General features: G+C 51.8%; 1 protein-coding gene across 1 annotated transcript in view; it reads left to right on the forward strand.

Annotated features, from left to right (window-relative positions):
- ELP5 (elongator acetyltransferase complex subunit 5) overlaps window positions 1-2,325 on the forward strand; it is a 31,619-nt gene extending 29,294 nt beyond the window's left edge. The window contains exons 6-8 of the mRNA XM_040334219.1: window positions 1,042-1,122; window positions 1,611-1,711; window positions 1,936-2,325. Coding sequence (XP_040190153.1) covers window positions 1,042-1,122; window positions 1,611-1,711; window positions 1,936-2,044 — 291 coding nt within the window. The 3' untranslated portion in view covers window positions 2,045-2,325. The remainder of the gene's footprint in view (window positions 1-1,041; window positions 1,123-1,610; window positions 1,712-1,935) is intronic.
- Window positions 2,326-15,871: the final 13,546 nt, after the last annotated feature.

The following is a 15,871-nucleotide window of genomic DNA, read 5'->3' on the forward strand; positions in this document are numbered from 1 at the left end:
TTTCTGGACTCCCCTTGCATCTTCCATCCAGTGCTGCACTGACGTTTCTGGATTCTGAGTCATAAGGGGACCCACATAACCCACAATAAGGGGACACTTGAAGAAAGATGGACTGCATGGTCGAGTCCCCAGTAGAAAGTCATTACTACACAAATGTCACAAAGTATCCAAAGCTTCCATTACACCAAACATCACAGAGACAAGACCCAAACCTTCCGCCACAAAGCCATCTGGACCAAAATAGAGCTTTTTGGCCACAACCATAAACACTACATTTGGAGAGGAGACAACAAGACCTATGATGAAAAGTCCACCATCCCTACTGTGAAACACGGAGGTGGGTCGCTGATGAAAGGTCCACCATCCCTACTGTGAAACACGGAGGTGGGGCGCTGATGAAAGGTCCACCATCCCTACTGTGAAACACGGAGGTGGGGCGCTGATGAAATGTCCACCATCCCTACTGTGAAACACGGAGGTGGGTCGCTGATGAAATGTCCACCATCCCTACTGTGAAACACGGAGGTGGGTCGCTGATGAAAGGTCCACCATCCCTACTGTGAAACACGGAGGTGGGTCGCTGATGAAAGGTCCACCATCCCTACTGTGAAACACGGAGGTGGGTCGCTGATGAAAGGTCCACCATCCCTACTGTGAAACACGGAGGTGGGTCGCTGATGAAAGGTCCACCATCCCTACTGTGAAACACGGAGGTGGGCCGCTGATGAAAGGTCCACCATCCCTACTGTAAAACACGGGGGTGGGCCGCTGATGAAAGGTCCACCATCCCTACTGTAAAACACGGGGGTGGGTCGCTGATGAAAGGTCCACCATCCCTACTGTGAAACACGGAGGTGGATCAAGACTTCAAGCTGTCATTGATGATAAAGGGGGCAATACACGGTATTAAGAACTGGGGTATGTAAACTTTTTCTGCAATGGGCATGTGATGGAGTTCTTAGTGGTTTAGGTTGATATGGAGAACGTTGTATTATATATATCTGTATACTATATACTGTGTCCCCGATCTCTGTGTTACAGAAGGAAGTCTTCAGAGTCCTGGAGGACTTCTCCATAGAGATCACTACAGACGCTGAATCCCAACCCCCGAGCAGAACGGAGGTGAGTGCAACATCTACACCCCAATCCATTCACCACCCCACCCCTTCCCCATCCTCCGCTATATACCCCACCCCTTCCCCCATCCTCCCCTATAATACCCCACCCTCCCCTATAATACCCCACCCCTTCCCCACCCTCCCTTATAATACACCACCCCTTCCCCATCCTCCCCTATAATACCCCACCCCTTCCCCACCCTCCCTTATAATACACCACCCCTTCCCCATCCTCCCCTATAATACACCACCCCTTCCCCATCCTCCCCTATAATACCCCACCCTTCCCCCCCATCCTCCCCTATAATACACCACCCCTTCCCCCCATCCTCCCCTTTAACACCCCACCCCTTCCCCATCCTCCCTTATAATACCCCACCCCTTCCCCATCCTCCCCTATAACTCCCCATTGGTACCTCCCTCTGGTTGGGTCATCCTATCTCTCGGGACGGGGAGGAGAATTGCTGTCGCTCATCATTTGGTCTCTTCCAGGTGGATCCGGCGGTGAGTCTGACGTTTAATCTTCACCTTTCTGAGAGTGATAGAGAAAGGAGAGAATCTGCCACCCTCCCATACACCTTCAGTGACACCAAGTAAGTCATTCTCGGGGTGCTCTGAGGGGTCACTGGATTCTAGGGGGGGGGGCTCTCTGGGGGTCAGTGGATTCTCGGGGTGCTCTGGGGGTCAGTGGATTCTCGGGGTGCTCTGGGGGGTCACTGGATTCCAGGGGGGGTTCTGGGTTCTCAGTTTCCTTTCCAATCCCCCCCACCCAGGAATGGAACGGCCTCCTTTCATGTGATCTCTCTCTCTGTTACAGGAAGTCATCTCTTCTGCAAAGTTCCAGCAGCTCCGCCAAAATCTTCTACGATCCTGACCCCGGCGATGACCTGGATGAGGAGGATCCGGATGATGACCTGGATGTGTGATCCCGACCCCGGCGACGACCTGGGTGTGTGATCCCGACCCCGGCAATGACCTGGGTGTGTGATCCCGACCCTGGCGATGACCTGGATGAGGAGGATCCGGATGACGACCTGGGTGTGTGATCCCGACCCCGTCGATGACCTGGATGTGTAATCCCGACCCCGGCGATGACCTGGATGTGTGATCCCGACCCCCGCGATGACCTGGATATGTGATCCCGACCCCGGCGATGACCTGGATGTGTGTGTATATATTGTGTAAATAAAATGGTTCAAAATTGTCAGAGGTGCTCTGGGATTTCTTGGTCATTCTATAGATTTACTCTTCCAGTACAATTTTATAATTATTAATTGGAAGGCGATGTATCTGTTCGTAACGATTGAAGGAGAAGAATCTGAGAGGCAGGAGGACATCGGTGCCTCAGAGCACCTGCTGCTCCTCCACAGACCTGAACATCTTGATGGAATCCTCCGTACAGAAGAATATAGAACAGAAATATTATTTGGGATACAAAGAAAACCCCACAGGTCACCTCAGGAGAAATACAGGCTGCTCTGGATAAAAGGGTCTGGTTGTTTCAAGGAGCACAATACATCGAAACTTGAACAGTGTAGGTATCTCCAAGGACTTTCTGAACAGTGTAGGTATCTCCGAGGACATTCTGAACAGTGTAGGTATCTCCGAGGACTTCCCGAACAGTGTAGGTATCTCCGAGGACTTCCCGAACAGTGTAGGTATCTCCGGGGACATCCCGAACAGTGTATGTATCTCCGGGGACATCCCGAACAGTGTATGTATCTCCGAGGACATCCTGAACAGTGTTAGGTATCTCCGAGGACATCCCGAACAGTGTAGGTATCTCCGAGGACATCCCGAACAGTGTAGGTATCTCAGAGGACTTTCTGAACAGTGTAGGCATCTCCGAGGACATCCTGAACAGTGTTAGGTATCTCCGAGGACATTCTGAACAGTGTAGGTATCTCCGAGGACTTCCTGAACAGTGTAGGTATCTCAGAGGACTTTCTGAACAGTGTAGGCATCTCCGAGGACATCCTGAACAGTGTTAGGTATCTCCGAGGACATTCTGAACAGTGTAGGTATCTCCGAGGACTTCCTGAACAGTGTAGGTATCTCAGAGGACTTTCTGAACAGTGTAGGTATCTCCGAGGACATCCCGAACAGTGTAGGTATCTCAGAGGACTTTCTGAACAGTGTAGGTATCTCCGAGGACACCCTGAACAGTGTAGGTATCTCCGAGGACACCCTGAACAGTTTAGGTATCTCCGGGAAACATCCCGAACAGTGTAGGTATCTCCGAGGACATCCCGAACAGTGTAGGTATCTCCGAGGACATCCCGAACTGTGTAGGCATCTCCGAGGACATCCCGAACAGTGTAGGTATCTCCGAGGACATCCCGAACAGTGTAGGTATCTCCGAGGACATCCCGAACAGTGTAGGTATCTCCGAGGACATCCCGAACAGTGTAGGTATCTCCGAGGACATCCCGAACAGTGTAGGTATCTCTGAGGACATCCCGAACAGTGTAGGTATCTCTCAGGGCTTCAGTAACATCTGCTCTCTTTGGCCAGCAAGTGTCTGTCAGTGCTTTCCATGCTCTGTGTGAAGTTCAGGGTATGCTTCAGGATGGATCACTTACAAAGCCGCGTTCCACAGACATCAGTCTTTATTTTTCCATAAGACACACAAAACAATGCTTTTCGCAGCAAACATAAATCGCTTAACTCCAGAAAAACATGAAAAGCTGCAATGCGACTGATCTCCACAGGTGTAGGTTGGTAGGTACTGGTGTAGGGGGACAGGTATCTCAGGTGAAGGGGAATAGGTATCTCTATGCATGTAGGGGAGAGGTATCTCCTTGGGTCTCAGGGGACAGAATTTACCTCAGGTGTAGGCAGACAGTTACCTTCCTTGATGTAGGAGGACATGTATAGCATTAGATGTAAGGGCATAGGTATCTATTTAGGTGAAGGTGGACAAATATCTCCTCAGGTTAAAGGGGGATAGTTGTCTCTTCAGATCTAACGGGACGTATATCTCCTCGGGATTATAGATGAACAGATATCTTACAGGAGGACAGGTATAGAGGGACAGATATCTCATTGAGAATATTGGGGCAAGTATCTCCTCTGTTATAGGCAGACAGGCATCTCCTCGGGTGTAGGAGGACAGGTATTGTGACCAGCTTGGGTGCCTCCATCAAGATATGGCTTCCTCCAGTCTGTACCCAGGAGCCGGGTATTATAACTGAGCACCCAAGACTAGGTGGCACTAGCTTAGGTGCAAACTGGAACTTGCTTTATTGAACAGAAATACAGGTTTTTTATACATGTAGGTCAGTCACCACCTGAACAATAACACCAAATATTACCCAAAACGTCACACAATGGTTACATAATGAGGTAGAGCTGACACAATCCCATCATGTAGGAACCTCCAAGAGTTATCCGACAGACAGAAACAAGAGGTGACTCAATTAGCAATTGGAATTCACACCTAGACCATGCTTTGATATATCGGTGATCCCAGACTGTCCCACACCCGTCTACAACAGTCTACGAGACAAAACCCATACAATGTTCCAGCAGTCTGAAAAGGTGGAATTCATTTATCTTCAAAGATTTATTGCAGGATATTGTTTATAAAGATTTCAGTCCCAAGTGAAGGAGCTTCTCCAACCCTGCAGGAGGACCACCATATTCCCTCTCACTATTCACCTTTCCATCCACTCCAGAAGGGAAGCTTTATTGTCCATGCCTCGCTCTCCGCATTAATCACCGTCCATCATTAGAGAATGATCTGCTCTCTCTCTCCATGGGCCATAATCAGCGGGGATGTTGTTGGCTGAGCTTTCCTCAGGTGGAGGGGATGGTGTTGGGTGAGGTGGGAGTGGTCTCAGGTGGAGGGGATGGTGTTGGGTGAGGTGGGAGGGGTCTCCTCAGGTGGAAGGGATGGTGTTGGGTGAGGTGGAATCAGCGGGTAGGAGGCTTGTCCCTACTCTATTCCAAAAGCCTGGTTGGGTCTGTCACCGGTATCTCCTCAGCATACTTTCTGCCCGAACATCGACCATTCGACGAACACCCAGGTTTGCAGGGCGCATCGGAGTGATGTTTGTCCGCCGAACGGTGCATTCTAAGAGCCCTGATTGGCTGAAGCAATGCACCTGACTGCTGGTCAGGTGCAAGCCTTTGCCCAATCAGGGCAAAGTGAATCGCTCGTTGTTAATAACGGAAGAGTCCAGCTGTTAATCGGCTTCCCTGCTGACAGCTGAATGGGGAAAACCCCCGAACCATACCAGGCCACATGCCCTCAATATGGGGGTGATGCTTTTGGGCAGGGGGTACCCCAACTCATTCGGATATCACCTCAGGTATAGGAGGATGAATATCTCCTCAGGTATAGGCGGACAGGTATCTCCTCAGGTATAGGAGGACAGATATCTCCTCAGGTATAGGAGGACAGATATCTCCTCAGGTATAGGAGGACAGGTATCTCCTCAGGTATAGGAGGACAGATATCTCCTCAGGTATAGGAGGATGAATATCTCCTCAGGTATAGGCGGACAGGTATCTCCTCAGGTATAGGAGGACAGATATCTCCTCAGGTATAGGAGGATGAATATCTCCTCAGGTATAGGAGGACAGATATCTCCTCAGGTATAGGAGGACAGGTATCTCTTCAGGTATAGGCGGATGGATATCTCCTCAGGTATAGGACAGGTATCTCTTCAGGTATAGGCGGATGGATATCTCCTCCTCAGGTATACGCGGATGGATATCTCCTCAGGTATAGGAGGACGGATATCTCCTCAGGTATAGGAGGACAGGTATCTCCTCAGGTATAGGAGGACAGGTTTCTCCTCAGGTATAGGACAGGTATCTCCTCAGGTATAGGAGGACAGGTATCTCCTCAGGTATAGGAGGACAGATATCTCCTCAGGTATAGGAGGACAGATATCTCCTCAGGTATAGGAGGACAGGTATCTCCTCAGGTATAGGAGGACAGATATCTCCTCAGGTATAGAAGGACAGGTATCTCCTCAGGTATAGGAGGACAGGTTTCTCCTCAGGTATAGGAGGACAGGTTTCTCCTCAGGTATAGGAGGACAGGTTTCTCCTCAGGTATAGGAGGACGGGTATCTCCTCAGGTATAGGAGGACGGGTATCTCCTCAGGTATAGGAGGACAGATATCTCCTCAGGTATAGGAGGACAGATATCTCCTCAGGTATAGGAGGACAGATATCTCCTCAGGTATAGGAGGACAGGTATCTCCTCAGGTATAGGAGGACAGATATCTCCTCAGGTATAGGAGGACGGGTATCTCCTCAGGTATAGGAGGACAGATATCTCCTCGGGTATAGGAGGACAGATATCTCCTCAGGTATAGGAGGACGGATATCTCCTCAGGTATAGGAGGACAGGTATCTCCTCAGGTATAGGAGGACAGATATCTCCTCAGGTATAGGAGGATGGGTATCTCCTCAGGTATAGGAGGACAGGTATCTCCTCAGGTATAGGAGGACGGGTATCTCCTCAGGTATAGGAGGACGGGTATCTCCTCAGGTATAGGAGGATGGGTATCTCCTCAGGTATAGGAGGACAGGTATCTCCTCGGGTATAGGAGGACAGGTATCTCCTCGGGTATAGGAGGACAGGTATCTCCTCAGGTATAGGACGGGTATCTCCTCAGGTATAGGACGGGTATCTCCTCAGGTATAGGAGGACAGGTTTCTCCTCAGGTATAGGAGGACAGGTATCTCCTCAGGTATAGGAGGACGGGTTTCTCCTCAGGTATAGGAGGACGGGTATCTCCTCAGGTATAGGAGGACAGATATCTCCTCAGGTATAGGAGGACAGGTATCTCCTCAGGTATAGGAGGACAGATATCTCCTCAGGTGTAGGAGGACAGATATCTCCTCAGGTGTAGGAGGACAGATATCTCCTCAGGTGTAGGAGGACAGATATCTCCTCAGGTATAGGAGGACAGATATCTCCTCAGGTATAGGAGGACAGATATCTCCTCAGGTATAGGAGGACAGATATCTCCGCATTAATCACCGTCCATCATTAGAGAATGATCTGCTCTCTCTCTCCATGGGCCATAATCAGCGGGGATGTTGTTGGCTGAGCTTTCCTCAGGTGGAGGGGATGGTGTTGGGTGAGGTGGGAGTGGTCTCCTCAGGTGGAGGGGATGGTGTTGGGTGAGGTGGGAGGGGTCTCCTCAGGTGGAAGGGATGGTGTTGGGTGAGGTGGAATCAGCGGGTAGGAGGCTTGCCCCTACTCTATTCCAAAAGCCTGGTTGGGTCTGTCACCGGTATCTCCTCAGCATACTTTCTGCCCGAACATCGCCCATTCGACGAACACCCAGGTTTGCAGGGCGCATCGGAGTGATGTTTGTCCGCCGAACGCTGCACGGTGCATTCTAAGAGCCCTGATTGGCTGAAGCAATGCACCTGACTGCTGGTCAGGTGCAAGCCTTTGCCCAATCAGGGCAAAGTGAATCGCTCGTTGTTAATAACGGAAGAGTCCAGCTGTTAATCGGCTTCCCTGCTGACAGCTGAATGGGGAAAACCCCCGAACCATACCAGGCCACATGCCCTCAATATGGGGGTGATGCTTTTGGGCAGGGGGTACCCCAACTCATTCACTCATTCGGATATCACCTCAGGTATAGGAGGATGAATATCTCCTCAGGTATAGGAGGACAGATATCTCCTCAGGTATAGGAGGACAGATATCTCCTCAGGTATAGGAGGACAGGTATCTCCTCAGGTATAGGAGGACAGATATCTCCTCAGGTATAGGAGGATGAATATCTCCTCAGGTATAGGCGGACAGGTATCTCCTCAGGTATAGGAGGACAGATATCTCCTCAGGTATAGGAGGACAGGTATCTCTTCAGGTATAGGCGGATGGATATCTCCTCAGGTATAGGACAGGTATCTCTTCAGGTATAGGCGGATGGATATCTCCTCCTCAGGTATACGCGGATGGATATCTCCTCAGGTATAGGAGGACGGATATCTCCTCAGGTATAGGAGGATAGGTATCTCCTCAGGTATAGGAGGACAGGTTTCTCCTCAGGTATAGGACAGGTATCTCCTCAGGTATAGGAGGACAGGTATCTCCTCAGGTATAGGAGGACAGATATCTCCTCAGGTATAGGAGGACAGGTATCTCCTCAGGTATAGGAGGACAGATATCTCCTCAGGTATAGAAGGACAGGTATCTCCTCAGGTATAGGAGGACAGGTTTCTCCTCAGGTATAGGAGGACAGGTTTCTCCTCAGGTATAGGAGGACAGGTATCTCCTCAGGTATAGGAGGACAGGTTTCTCCTCAGGTATAGGAGGACAGGTATCTCCTCAGGTATAGGAGGACGGGTATCTCCTCAGGTATAGGAGGACAGATATCTCCTCAGGTATAGAAGGACAGGTATCTCCTCAGGTATAGGAGGACAGGTTTCTCCTCAGGTATAGGAGGACAGGTTTCTCCTCAGGTATAGGAGGACAGATATCTCCTCAGGTATAGGAGGACAGGTTTCTCCTCAGGTATAGGAGGACAGGTATCTCCTCAGGTATAGGAGGACGGGTATCTCCTCAGGTATAGGAGGACAGATATCTACTCAGGTATAGGAGGACAGATATCTCCTCAGGTATAGGAGGACAGGTATCTCCTCAGGTATAGGAGGACAGATATCTCCTCAGGTATAGGAGGACGGGTATCTCCTCAGGTATAGGAGGACAGATATCTCCTCGGGTATAGGAGGACAGATATCTCCTCAGGTATAGGAGGACAGATATCTCCTCAGGTATAGGAGGACCGGTATCTCCTCGGGTATAGGAGGACAGATATCTCCTCAGGTATAGGAGGACGGATATCTCCTCAGGTATAGGAGGACAGGTATCTCCTCAGGTATAGGAGGACAGATATCTCCTCAGGTATAGGAGGATGGGTATCTCCTCAGGTATAGGAGGACAGGTATCTCCTCAGGTATAGGAGGACAGGTATCTCCTCAGGTATAGGAGGATGGGTATCTCCTCAGGTATAGGAGGACAGGTATCTCCTCGGGTATAGGAGGACAGGTATCTCCTCAGGTATAGGACGGGTATCTCCTCAGGTATAGGACGGGTATCTCCTCAGGTATAGGAGGACAGGTTTCTCCTCAGGTATAGGAGGACAGGTATCTCCTCAGGTATAGGAGGACAGGTTTCTCCTCAGGTATAGGAGGATGGGTATCTCCTCAGGTATAGGAGGACAGATATCTCCTCAGGTATAGGAGGACAGGTATCTCCTCAGGTATAGGAGGACAGATATCTCCTCAGGTATAGGAGGACAGATATCTCCTCAGGTGTAGGAGGACAGATATCTCCTCAGGTGTAGGAGGACAGATATCTCCTCAGGTGTAGGAGGACAGATATCTCCTCAGGTATAGGAGGACAGATATCTCCTCAGGTATAGGAGGACAGATATCTCCTCAAGTATAGGAGGACAGGTATCTCCTCAGGTATAGGAGGACAATCTCCTCAGGTATGGGACGGATATCTCCTCAGGTATAGGCGGACGGATATCTCCTCAGGTATAGGAGGACGGATATCTCCTCAGGTATGGGACGGATATCTCCTCAGGTATAGGCGGATGGATATCTCCTCCTCAGGTATAGGCGGATGGATATCTCCTCCTCAGGTATAGGCGGATGGATATCTCCTCCTCAGGTATAGGCGGATGGATATCTCCTCAGGTATACGCGGATGGATATCTCCTCAGGTATAGGAGGACGGATATCTCCTCAGGTATAGGAGGATGGATATCTCCTCAGGTATAGGCGGATGGATATCTCCTCCTCAGGTATAGGCGGATGGATATCTCCTCAGGTATAGGAGGATGGATATCTCCTCAGGTATAGGAGGATGGATATCTCCTCAGGTATACGCGGATGGATATCTCCTCGGGTATAGGAGGACAGGTATCTCCTCAGGTATAGGAGGACAGGTATCTCCTCAGGTATAGGACGGGTATCTCCTCAGGTATAGGACAGATATCTCCTCAGGTATAGGAGGACAGATATCTCCTCAGGTATAGAAGGACAGATATCTCCTCAGGTATAGGAGGACAGATATCTCCTCAGGTATAGGAGGACAGATATCTCCTCAGGTATAGGAGGACAGATATCTCCTCAGGTATAGGAGGACAGATATCTCCTCAGGTATAGGAGGACAGGTATCTCCTCGGGTATAGGAGGACAGATATCTCCTCAGGTATAGGACAGGTATCTCCTCAGGTATAGGAGGACAGGTATCTCCTCAGGTATAGGAGGACAGATATCTCCTCAGGTATAGGAGGACAGATATCTCCTCGGGTATAGGAGGACAGGTATCTCCTCGGGTATAGGAGGATGGGTATCTCCTCGGGTATAGGAGGATGGGTATCTCCTCAGGTATAGGAGGACAGATATCTCCTCAGGTATAGGAGGACAGATATCTCCTCAGGTATAGGAGGACAGATATCTCCTCGGGTATAGGAGGACGGGTATCTCCTCGGGTATAGGAGGACGGGTATCTCCTCGGGTATAGGAGGATGGGTATCTCCTCAGGTATAGGAGGACAGATATCTCCTCGGGTATAGGAGGACAGGTATCTCCTCGGGTATAGGAGGATGGGTATCTCCTCAGGTATATCGGGAGGGAATGTCGGGTTTACCTTCTCAGGTGTTCTTGAACCTTTCTCCCAGCCCATCCGTCTGCAGGTGATAGACGGAGGATCACCATTGTTTCCTCTGGAAGAACCTGTACAGATCAGCCATCACCTCTGACATGAAGAGCGCCTTGGTCCATCGAGATCCCAGTCCTCGGAAACACGGAAATAGTTCTTCAGCAATCCATTCAGAGGGACGGCCTCTGGATACCCTGCTGTATAATGGAGTGCCACCAGGTGGATGAGGTGAGGTCTCCTCAGGTGGAGGGGATGGTGTTGGGAGGGTGTAACGGCTACCCACTGGTGTGAGGGTCTCAGCCGTTGGAGACGTCCTTTTCCCTGGCAAGCTGCGATATGCAGGTACCGCCGGTATATCCCATCGAACGCCCTTCCAAGAAACGAGACGTGCTACGTTTGAAGGGTCAAGCAGACTGACTTTATTTGCCACATTTTTCCTCCTTATATCTGGTTACAACTGTACAGAAACAAATGACACTCCCCCCTTCATCACACACTAAGGCTAATTACTAAACATTCTTTAATTAATAACAACAAAACCTTCACCCACTCCGTCTCCTAGGCAGACGTTTCGTCTCCGCATACAGAGACAGTGTTATCACACATAAACAGTTTTTAGCATGCATAATTATAGTTCTGGGAGCAGACCTGGGATTAACACCTGTCCATTACAACACCTTTATACAAGGACAATGGACTGTCTCCCAGGCCCTGACGCAATTAGCATGTCACTAGACTAATCATAGAAATGAGTCATAGAATATTGACTGGTTGGGGTCACAATTAACCCACATCTTGTAGTCTCTCAAGATCCTGCAATTATTATCAATGTCCAGGCAGAATAGTCCATAATCCGTTACAGAGGGGTCTCCTCAGGTGGAGGGGAGGGTGTTGGGTGAGGTGGGAGGGGTCTCCTCAGGTGGAGGGGATGGTGTTGGGTGAGGTGGGAGGGGTCTCCTCAGGTGGAGGGGATGGTGTTGGGTGAGGTGGGAGGGGTCTCCTCAGGTGGAGGGGATGGTGAGGTGGGAGGGGTCTCCTCAGGTGGAGGGGAGGGTGTTGGGTGAGGTGGGAGGGGTCTCCTCAGGTGGAGGGGATGGTGTTGGGTGAGGTGGGAGGGGTCTCCTCAGGTGGAGGGGAGGGTGTTGGGTGAGGTGGGAGTGGTCTCCTCAGGTGGAGGGGATGGTGTTGGGTGAGGTGGGAGGGGTCTCCTCATGTGGAGGGGATGGTGTTGGGTGAGGTGGGAGGGGTCTCCTCAGGTGGAGGGGATGGTGTTGGGTGAGGTGGGAGTGGTCTCCTCAGGTGGAGGGGATGGTGTTGGGTGAGGTGGGAGGGGTCTCTCCTCAGGTGGGGGGATGGTGTTGGGTGAGGTGGGAGGGGTCTCCTCAGGTGGGGGGATGGTGTTGGGTGAGGTGGGAGGGGTCTCCTCAGGTGGAGGGGATGGTGTTGGGTGAGGTGGGAGGGGTCTCCTCAGGTGGAGGGGATGGTGTTGGGTGAGGTGGGAGGGGTCTCCTCAGGTGGAGGGGAGGGTGTTGGGTGAGGTGGGAGGGGTCTCCTCAGGTGGAGGGGATGGTGTTGGGTGAGGTGGGCGGGGTCTCCTCAGGTGGAGGGGATGGTGTTGGGTGAGGTGGGAGGGGTCTCCTCAGGTGGAGGGGATGGTGTTGGGTGAGGTGGGAGGGGTCTACTCAGGTGGAGGTGAGGTGGGAGGGGTCTCCTCAGGTGGAGGGGATGGTGTTGGGTGAGGTGGGAGGGGTCTCCTCAGGTGGAGGGGATGGTGTTGGGTGAGGTGGGAGGGGTCTCCTCAGGTGGAGGGGATGGTGTTGGGTGAGGTGGGAGGGGTCTCCTCAGGTGGAGGGGATGGTGTTGGGTGAGGTGGGAGGGGTCTCCTCAGGTGGAGGGGATGGTGTTGGGTGAGGTGGGAGGGGTCTCCTCAGGTGGAGGGGGTGGTGTTGGGTGAGGTGGGAGGGGTCTCTCCTCAGGTGGAGGGGATGGTGTTGGGTGAGGTGGGAGAGGTCTCCTTAGGTGGAGGGGATGGTGTTGGGTGAGGTGGGTGGGGTCTCCTCAGGTGGAGGGGATGGTGAGGTGGGAGGGGTCTCCTCAGGTGGAGGGGATGGTGTTGGGTGAGGTGGGAGGGGTCTCCTCAGGTGGAGGGGATGGTGTTGGGTGAGGTGGGAGTGGTCTCCTCAGGTGGAGGGGATGGTGTTGGGAGGGGTCTCCTCAGGTGGAGGGGATGGTGTTGGGTGAGGTGGGAGGGGTCTCCTCAGTTGGAGGGGATGGTGTTGGGTGAGGTGGGAGGGGTCTCCTCAGGTGGAGGGAATGGTGTTGGGTGAGGTGGGAGGGGTCTCTCCTCAGGTGGAGGGGATGGTGGTGGGTGAGGTGGGAGGGGTCTCCTCAGGTGGAGGGGATGGTGTTGGGTGAGGTGGGAGGGGTCTCCTCAGGTGGAGGGGATGGTGTTGGGTGAGGTGGGAGGGGTCTCCTCAGGTGTAACGGACACATGCATGCTGCCGAGACAGTTATAATCTTCGTGCAGGGGGACTACAAGGAACTGCATGGCTTGTCACCATTGGATGTACCACATTGTATTCTGAGCTCAAAGGGTTAATTGGACAAGTTTCTTTTCATTGTTGAATGCTAATGTTCCCTTCGCATAGATAATGAACTCTTCTTTTGTGTGCAGGTAAACAGCCCCCCTGTGAGGTGTATGCTGATGGGGATTATGTGTGAGTGATAATTGTTTTAAAGGTTAATTGAATTCTATGTGCCTGGCCAGGAAATGTTAAGTGGGGTGAGGTGCCGAAGAGTCTAGAAACTGGCCAAGTGATTAATTCAAGGAGATGTCATTGTTTCAGGGGGTCTGTGTTGAAGCCCCCTACTGGGAAAAGGGGAGGGCGGAAACTGTCATTGTTCTTGTAACAGTTGTAACCAGATATAAGCAGGTGAAATATGCCAAATAAAGTCAGTCTACTTGACCCTTCAAACGTAGCACGTCTCGTTTCTTGGAAGGGCGTTCGATGGGATATACCGGCGGTACCTGCATATCGCAGCTTGCCAGGGAAAAGGACGTCTCCAACGGCTGAGACCCTCACACCATTGGGTAGCCGTTACATTGGTTGGTAGCAGTGGGATGGTCCTTTTATCCAAAGAGCAAGTTCTGAATGGAGTCGCAGTACGCCAGGCTGAAAAGATCCACACTAAAAGATCTATTGGAGAGTCGTGGTAGGAGCGCCAGCAACAGACCACGGAGGGAGCTGATAGCTGACCTGCTGGAGCTGGACGAAATGGATGGATCCATGGAAGGAACGGAGCCCCTTGCACCGGTCAGCGAGGAAGATGTAATTACTGGGATTGTACAGCGGAGATTATCCTTGTATCCAGAAACGTCCGTGGAACTTATCAACCAGCTGTTCCGGGAAGCAAGGGAAGAAATACAAACGAAGAGGGGACAAGAACTGGAACTGGTAAGAGCGAGACGGCCCATTACACCTGCAGTTCCTACCCCCCCACCTGCTGCTACAGGAAAGAAAATACCGTTCACTGCATTTAAAGCTTTTGTAGAAAGTGAGGAGGAAATCGATGGATATTTGGCGGACTTTGAGAGGCAGTGCTCACTACACCAGGTACCACCAGACCAATGGGTCACTATTTTGTCGGGGAAATTGTCGGGCAAAGCCAATGAAGCCTTTCGGGCTCTCGCCCCAGAGGATATTTTACAATACCAGCAAGTTAAAAAAGCGCTGCTAACCCGATACGCCGTAACTCCAGAAGCCTACCGCCGTCGCTTCCGGGAGTCCAAGAAGAAGGCTGTGGACTCCCACATGGAATGGGCAAACCAGTTACAAAGGGTGGCATCCCATTGGGTCCAAGGGTGCAAGGCCAACACCGGGGAGGAAGTATTACAGCTGTTCCTAATGGAACATTTCTTCCAAGACCTGGCCGCAGACATACAAGACTGGGTACGAGATCGCCGTCCCGCTAACTTAAACGAGGCGGCTCGGCTAGCAGATGAGTACGCGGAAACAAGGAAAGTAAGCCAGGGTACTATGCGGCTGGCTCAGAAGGTGGTACCGCGTACTCCAACCGTCACCCCACGCCCAGAGTTTCGGGCTCCAGTCCCACCAGGACCACCACGTCCTCAGGGGCCTAACAACTACCCCCGGGCTTCGTCTAGGGTGACGTGCCATCACTGCAGCAACACGGGACATATTGCTCGTTATTGCCCTCTAAGAGCTACAAATAACAATTGGAGATGTACAACACCCAACACAGAAGTCACTCCATCACGTCCCTCTGCGGCCCACTGCCTGGAGACCGAGGGGGGCCCTGAGGAATGTCTGGGGATTTTGTATGAGGCAGACCCAATACAAGCGGCCTCTCCGGATAACCGTCAGCATCACCGTCAGGAGGTACGGGTGAATGGACAAGTAGCACAAGGCTTAAGAGATACCGGGGCCACTATCACTCTGGTTCAAAAACATCTGGTAAAGCCAGAGAACGTCTCCACTCGTACAATTGCCGTCCGGGTCGCAGGGGGCGCTGTATTCCGCTTACCCACCGCCCGGGTGCACTTAGACTGGGGAGCCGGGTCAGGAAAGACCACCGTTGGTATCATGGACAACCTACCGGCCGAGGTTGTGCTGGGCAACGACATTGGCCCTCTGACTTCGGCGTATCTACCTACACCTGATGCAGCTTGCCCCGTGACCACCCGCTCACAGACCCGTATCACAGATGATCCTACAACAGGCCAGGAGACCCAGGTAAGCCAAGAACCGACATGTAACCCCACTACGGTAGAGAGACCGATAGCTTGGGACACCCCAGAGGAATTTGGGAGGGAAACTAGGGAGGACTCCACCCTTCAAAAGTATCGAGAATTAGCAGACAGTAGAGGGGATGAGCGGGAACGTTTTATATGGGAGGGTGACAGGTTATACAGATTGACTGAAGGCAGAAAGAGAGGCGGTGTCCCTTCGCAAAAGCGCCAACTAGTGGTACCCAGAAAGTACCGGTTGGAACTTCTCCGAATCGGCCACGACATTCCGTTGGCAGGGCACCTAGGGGGTAACCGCACCACCTACAGGATCACCCAGACTTTCTTTTGGCC

This window comes from Rana temporaria (assembly GCF_905171775.1).
Source record: "Rana temporaria chromosome 3 unlocalized genomic scaffold, aRanTem1.1 chr3b, whole genome shotgun sequence".
Lineage (NCBI taxonomy): Eukaryota > Metazoa > Chordata > Amphibia > Anura > Ranidae > Rana > Rana temporaria.